The 7,403-nt window shown below is 41.5% G+C and overlaps 1 protein-coding gene across 1 annotated transcript; it reads right to left on the reverse strand.

Moving 5' to 3' along the window:
- Nucleotides 1-3,671: 3,671 nt before the first annotated feature.
- On the reverse strand, nucleotides 3,672-5,794 carry LOC108410846 (heat shock protein beta-1-like). The gene is made up of 3 exons (XM_017682133.1): nucleotides 5,392-5,794; nucleotides 4,049-4,112; nucleotides 3,672-3,946 (listed from the first exon to the last, which is right to left on the reverse strand). The coding sequence occupies exons 1-3, from the start codon at nucleotides 5,747-5,749 to the stop codon at nucleotides 3,808-3,810; spliced, it is 561 nt and encodes a 186-aa protein (XP_017537622.1). The 5' UTR covers nucleotides 5,750-5,794; the 3' UTR covers nucleotides 3,672-3,807.
- Nucleotides 5,795-7,403: the final 1,609 nt, after the last annotated feature.

The following is a 7,403-nucleotide window of genomic DNA, read 5'->3' on the forward strand; positions in this document are numbered from 1 at the left end:
ATCAATCAATCAATCAACCTTTATTTTGACTCAGAAGTACATTGAGGGGAACCCTCATTTTCAGTGTAGCTGAGCATTTACAAAAACAGGGATTGACATGACAAAGAAAATAATATCTATATTTAATAATTTTAAATGAAAAGAAAATTTAAAATAACAGTGAAAAAAGATAAAAATAGATAAAAATAAAACTTGAGGTTTAATTGATGAGATTATGATCAGAAGTAGATATAAGAGATTAATAAAAAACTAATTAAAATAAGTTAAAAAGTAAGAACTAAGAGAAGAACTAAAACAAGAAATAGAAGTTAAGAATAAATAAGATGAAGTAAAACAGGTGCAGGCTGTCTGAAGGTGGTTGGATATTAAAAGTTTAAAATGACTGAGTGACGCCAGTGAGCTGAGTTTTAGTGTTTCCTGTAGTGAATTCCAGCTGGTGCTGTGAATAAAAGCAGGTTTTCCCAGTTTTCCCAGGCTATTGGTTCTGTCTGCTATGCATTGTGATGTTATCTTTATCTGTCCCTCGGCTCTTCACCTTCTGCTTATTTCACTTCACGCTAAGTTTAGCTTGAGTAAAAAGAACCAAAAACTACTGCATCGTACTTTATAACCTTTCAGTGCGACTCGCTGCAGCAAAACAGTCGGGCTAAAGTGACTGGATATATTATCTCAGGATAAAAACCATAACGAATAATTCTAAATACTATGTACACATAATGTTTTATTCACTTTTACTCCTAAAGCACTGGGTTAAAATGGGGCTTTTGAAAAGCCATTAGGATACAATAAATACCTCATTGTCTCTCCTAAGCTTTTCCTAGAGTCGGATTTACTGTCCGAAAAAACATTTGCAGTACTGTCTGTACAGCTGGAGTTCTACTGGTTTAGATTAGTTTGTATATAAAAAAAAAAAGAATGGTTTTACAAAGGCATCTATAGCTAAATTCCAAAGTGACCCACAATGACTCAGAGTGACATCTCATCATTCTCATGCACGGCTATTGCTATTGGAGCTATTGGTAACATCAGAGCTGGTTCAAGGAGAGTGTGGCCACTTCTTATTTCTCCCGTTATATCAAAAACATAACTGACGAACACCCAGTGCACCCAGGGCCAGAGTGCACCCAGGGCCAGAGTGCACCCAGGGTCAGAGTGCACCCAGGGCCAGGTGCTAAATGAAGCTGAACAGGTAAAATAGTGTCTGACCACTTGTCCAGGACCTTTCTTTAATTCTGGAAAGTGGAAGGGTGTATTTCACTAAAAACAATTAAAACTAACCAGTACATTTCCTATATATATACAGCAAAGAGTGTTGGGTAGTAGGATGCTAGCATTATTGCTACTGAGAGCTGATTGGTTAGCGTTACTGCTACTGAGAGCTGATTGGTTAGTGTTACTGCTACTGAGAGCTGATTGGTTAGTGTTACTGCTACTGAGAGCTGATTGGTTAGCGTTACTGCTACTGAGAGCTGATTGGTTAGCGTTACTGCTACTGAGAGCTGATTGGTTAGTGTTACTGCTACTGAGAGCTGATTGGTTAGTGTTACTGCTACTGAGAGCTGATTGGTTGGCGTTACTGCTACTGAGAGCTGATTGGTTAGTGTTACTGCTACTGAGAGCTGATTGGTTAGTGTTACTGCTACTGAGAGCTGATTGGTTGGCGTTACTGCTACTGAGAGCTGATTGGTTAGTGTTACTGCTACTGAGAGCTGATTGGTTAGCGTTACTGCTACTGAGAGCTGATTGGTTAGCGTTACTGCTACTGAGAGCTGATTGGTTAGTGTTACTGCTACTGAGAGCTGATTGGTTGGCGTTACTGCTACTGAGAGCTGATTGGTTAGTGTTACTGCTACTGAGAGCTGATTGGTTAGTGTTACTGCTACTGAGAGCTGATTGGTTAGTGTTACTGCTACTGAGAGCTGATTGGTTGGCGTTACTGCTACTGAGAGCTGATTGGTTAGTGTTACTGCTACTGAGAGCTGATTGGTTAGTGTCACTGCTACTGAGAGCTGATTGGTTAGAGTTGAGCTGATTGGTTAGTGTTACTGCTACTGAGAGCTGATTGGTTAGAGTTACTGCTACTGAGAGCTGATTGGTTAGTGTTACTGCTACTGAGAGCTGATTGGTTAGTGTTACTGCTACTGAGAGCTGATTGGTTGGCGTTACTGCTACTGAGAGCTGATTGGTTAGTGTTACTGCTACTGAGAGCTGATTGGTTAGTGTTACTGCTACTGAGAGCTGATTGGTTAGCGTTACTGCTACTGAGAGCTGATTGGTTGACATTACTGCTACTGAGTGTTGATTGGTTAGCGATACTGCTACTGAGAGCTGATTGGTTAGTCTTACTGCTACTGACAGCTGATTGGTTAGTGTTACTGCTACTGAGAGCTGATTGTTTAGTGTTACTGCTACTGAGAGCTGATTGGTTGACATTACTGCTACTGAGTGTTGATTGGTTAGCGTTAATGCTACTGAGAGCTAATTGGTTAGAGTTACTGCTACTGAGAGCTGATTGGTTAGAGTTACTGCTACTGAGAGCTGATTGGTTAGAGTTGAGCTGATTGGTTAGTGTTACTGCTACTGAGAGCTAATTGGTTAGAGTTACTGCTACTGAGAGCTGATTGGTTAGAGTTACTGCTACTGAGAGCTGATTGGTTAGTGTTACTGCTACTGAGAGCTGATTGGTTAGTGTTACTGCTAGTGAGAGCTGATTGGTTAGTGTCACTGCTACTGAGTGCTGATTGGTTAGTGTTACTGCTACTGAGATCTGATTGGTTAGCGTTACTGCTACTGAGAGCTGATTGGTTAGTGTTACTGCTACTGAGAGCTGATTGGTTAGTGTTACTGCTACTGAGAGCTGATTGGTTGACATTACTGCTACTGACAGCTGATTGGTTAGTGTCACTGCTACTGAGAGCTGATTGGTTAGTGTCACTGCTACTGAGAGCTGATTGGTTAGTGTTACTGCTACTGAGATCTGATTGGTTAGCTTTACTGCTACTGAGAGCTGATTGGTTGACATTACTGCTACTGACAGCTGATTGGTTAGTGTCACTGCTACTGAGAGCTGATTGGTTAGAGTTACTGCTACTGAGAGCTGATTGGTTGGCATTACTGCTACTGAGTGCTGATTGGTTTGTGTTACTGCTACTGAGAGCTGATTGGTTGGCATTACTGTTACTGAGAGCTGACTGGTTGGCATCACTGCTACTGAGTGTTGATTGGTTGGCATTACTGTTTGGTAGACGGAGCAGCTCATTGGCTGAGTGAAGTGGTTCACTGATGTCTTGAACATACACAGGCACCTTTATAAAGCCCTATAAAGGGAGAACAAAAGAGCACAAAAATATAGCAGCGATGTTTAAATGTTTTGTGCTGTTCTGTGTTCAGAAAATCAATGCGTTCTTCAGTATAAAAATGTTTGTGTTTACAAACTATGACTTTGCTCAATTGTTCCATGGTAACCCGTTCATTTTGGACTCATTCATTAAAATGACTGGTGACGAAGTTTTCAAAAGATGTTGTGTTACTCAGTATTGTTTAATTGTAATCTGTGATTTTTGCCAAAGATTCTCATTAAAACTGTTAACGTTCAAATAGCGAATAAACTAAAAATAGAAATAACATAAAATTTAAAAAATATATTAAAACACAGATTTTTGGTAAGAGTCTTCATTTAAATATAACACATTTTATTATTTACAGGCTTTTGAATAACAAAAATTAATGGGTTATTTCAAAGTATCATCAGCATCACCACCGCTGTTGTGATGATTATGTTCTTAATGGAGAGGCTAATTCTTGTGTTTATTTCTTGGCTTGAGACACAGGGATGAATTTTTCGGCACCCTGAAGTGCAGGCTTAGGCAGAGGAGCCTCAATGTTCAGCACGCCGTCAGGAGAGAGGGAGGAGGTGACCTTCTCAGCGTCCACTCCAGGAGGGAGACTGTGCAGTGGGAGAAAAGCTTAATGTCGTTTCTGTCTCATCACTGACAGTCCTACTGAGCGGTCAGAGTTATCTCCTTAATGTGATGCTATTGTAACTTACGTATATTTCCTGGTGAAGCTTCTGGACACGTATCCATGCTCGTCTCTGCGCTCCTCATGTTTGCCTGATGATAAAAACACATCTATATCTATCACAGACGTCCATCACATCTAAATCACAGTGAACACTGGGCGAAAGACTTTCTCTCACTAGTGTTTGTTTACTCTCCACCTGAGGGACAGTTTGTTTCTTCTGCCTTGGCAATTTTGGGACATGGAATGAAAAGCACTGATTAGTCAAATTAACAGAGTTATAGTCTGTTTGTTCTGGTCAGTTTCTTCAGCTTTGTTTCATGTCCTGCATACGTCTAGCTCTGATATTCATCTAGGCCCAGACACTGAACACAATCAGAATTTCCCAAACTTTCTTCCTGCTTTACAACAAAACAGGCTGTTTTTGTCGCTGGGCCTGTGAGCCTGATGAGTAAATGAGCTCTGTTTGGATTGACTGCCTCACTGTGCTTCATTCAAGAAGCAGTCCAGGCTGAAACACTCCTTATAACTTCAGAGTGCACGGGTGGAGCTAATCTGCTATAGACTAAACAGACTTTTGAAACATCACAAAAACAGCAGATTAAAAATGGACTGTTTTGAACAGCTTAGTTTCCACGATTGGAGCGAATAGCATGTTTTGAAACTTTTATTTAAAAAAACTAAAGAAAATTAAGTTTTCCATGATATGGGTCATTTTATGATGGACTAGCGACGTGTCCTGCCTTCCACCAAGTGAGCGCTGAGATAGGCTTAGATAGAGATAGAGCAGCTAAGATGATGAGTGAGTGAGTGAGTGAGTGAGTGAGTGAGTGAGTGAGTGAGTGAACGAGTGAGTGAACGAGTGAGTGAGCGAGTGAGTGAGTGAGCGAGTGAGTGAGTGAGCGAGTGAGTGAGCGAGCGAGTGAGTGAGAGAGCGAGCGAGTGAGTGAGCGAGTGAGTGAGTGAGCGAGCGAGCGAGTGAGTGAGTGAGAGAGCAAGCGAGTGAGCGAGTGAACGAGCGAGTGAGTGAGTGAGTGAACGAGCGAGTGAGTGAGCGAGTGAACGAGTGAGTGAGTGAGTGAGTGAGTGAGTGAGCGAGTGAGCGAGCGAGCGAGCGAGTCAGTGAGTGAGTGAGTGAGTGATATGGGCCTTTTGAGTCAAGTCTTGTTATTTCTTATTCGGACACAATCAATAGGTTAACATTCAAAACTTTGGAATCACTTGTTATAAATAATTTTTGTTATTTTATGTCTGATTTTATATCTGAAGTACTGTTGCCGCATAAGAATCCTTTTATAATGCATCTAAACGAAAAACAGTTTTACATTAAACACTGATTCCCAACTTTTGAACAATAGTGTTCACACTTACCAGTGATTTCCACCATTCCATCCTTGGTTTTGACCGTCAGTTCCTCGGGGGTGAACTGATTGACATCCATGCTGACCTTCCATTGGTCTTGGCTTTGCTTCACATCAGCCAGGCCTCCACTGAGCTGGCGGGCCAACGTGCGTGCAAATGGGTTTTGGGGGAAGAGTCCAGCGTCCATCATGGAGCCTGGGGGACGGAGATAACCTGCCCAGTGGCTTCCGGGCCAACAGAAGAGCTCCTCCGGCAAGACTGGCATCCCGAAGGCCTGGTCAAAGATCCGGCTGCTGTGCTGCCAGTCATGGAAAGGATCCCAGCTAGGCTGGCGCAGCGTTGTGAAGGGAATCTGTCTCTCAGCCATTGCGGAGTGGTCAACCACTTTGCTCCTGCAAGGACAAGTGGAACTCTTGTTGGCGATGGGCCTTATAAATGCTTCTCTTTCCCCTCCGCTACCTCCAGCTGGATATTTTTAGAAAGATCTAGAATGACCGATGAGGAGACACCACTAGCCTGGAAGTCGCGAGAAAAGATGGTCATAGCTCAATTGACTGTCAACAGTCTCAGTGTCAGTGTCTGTTCAGTATCACAGAACAGACTGCAGTCAGCAGAAGAGCTAATGCAGTCCAACAGCAGCTGTAGAAATGCAGCCTATGTATTTATCTCAGCATCTCCAAAACCCTTTTAATACAGTATTAATAAAAATGAACATTCAGAGTTTTATTTTTCTTCAACAAATGAATGTTTATTCTGAGAACAAATTGAATGAATTATTCAATTTGTTCTATAAAAGTATATATAAAAGTAAATATATATATATATATATATATATATATATATAGCTACTTTTATATTTTCTATAGCTATTTTTTCCTAATACTAGAAATGAATAGCATAGCTTCACTTATAATGGTCTTGGCTAGAAACTAAATAAATGAAGTGGGCTGGGGGGGTCTCTGATGTGTGGACAGTACTGTATCTCAGGCAAATCTGCTAAGCATACCAAGGAGGACACCTTTGTGAACAGAGTGTTGCAAAATATAGACAGCATTGTACACACAAATATATATACATGCACATATACATACATATATACATACATATATACATAGCCATTTTACGGTAACAAAACCTTTGCAGGGTTTTTTTTCTTACTTCTGAGAAATTCACGTTTCAAAAGAAGGCACAGTGTCCCCCCAGGGCAGCGTGCAGGATGTCCTCTGAATAACTGCACGGGTTGGGAGTATTTCAGTAATGGGACATCAGGCCTGGCAGGCCTTTGAGTCGAGTATGAATGCTGCTGTTGTGCATTAAAAGCTTTAGAGGACAGTCCAGTCATGTGTGTAGAGAACATTCATGAATGTAAGCTGAGTCACTGTCTGGATATATTTTTACACATGCCAAACGTTTGGTACATTAGGGGGAGACATTGAACATGAGGGAATATGTAGGAGGTAGCATAGCCAAGATTACGGCACATAGTGGCTACTGCCGTGTAGGTAAACACACTTCAGCTCCATTCTGTTTACAGACCTGCTCTTTCTTAACATCGCAGGACTGTTACATACCAGGCCTTGTTATTCGGTTACTACAGGGGCTTCAGAGCAATCGGGTGGAGCTATTTTTAGGGTATAGAAGAATATGATAAAACTTTGGGCCTGCTGGTGGGCCCTAGTTTTTAAGCAGTTGAACAATAATGTAATGAAGATGCTGAATTGCTTTTACAGCTTAATACTGGCCTGTCTACCATTTGAGATTTGACTAATCTGTCCTCTGAGGTTTCTTCAGGGTCCTTAGCAGAGGTTTAAATGATGCAACACACTATAAACAGCATAGAGGAGCAGTTTATGTAATATTATGTGGCCATACAGGCGGTTTGCGCTAACTTTTCGTTCTCCTTTACCCATCTTCTGTTCACTGTAAGTAATCGCTCATCTGGCTTCACACGCATATTAACTTGAGTGATGTCCCATTCTTAATTCAATATGATGTCGGCCCACCCTTTGCAGCTATAACAG

The sequence above is a fragment of the Pygocentrus nattereri genome, chromosome 17, assembly GCF_015220715.1.
Source record: "Pygocentrus nattereri isolate fPygNat1 chromosome 17, fPygNat1.pri, whole genome shotgun sequence".
NCBI lineage: Eukaryota > Metazoa > Chordata > Actinopteri > Characiformes > Serrasalmidae > Pygocentrus > Pygocentrus nattereri.

Coding starts and splice junctions, on each gene's coding strand:
- LOC108410846 (XM_017682133.1), bottom strand. CDS start 5,749: ATGGCTGAGAGACAGATTCCCTTCACAACGCTGCGCCAGCCTAGCTGG. Junction 4,113..5,391: donor TGGAATGGTGGAAATCACTG/GTAAGTGTGAAC, acceptor TTTTATCATCAG/GCAAACATGAGGAGCGCAGA. Junction 3,947..4,048: donor AGCTTCACCAGGAAATATAC/GTAAGTTACAAT, acceptor CCCACTGCACAG/TCTCCCTCCTGGAGTGGACG.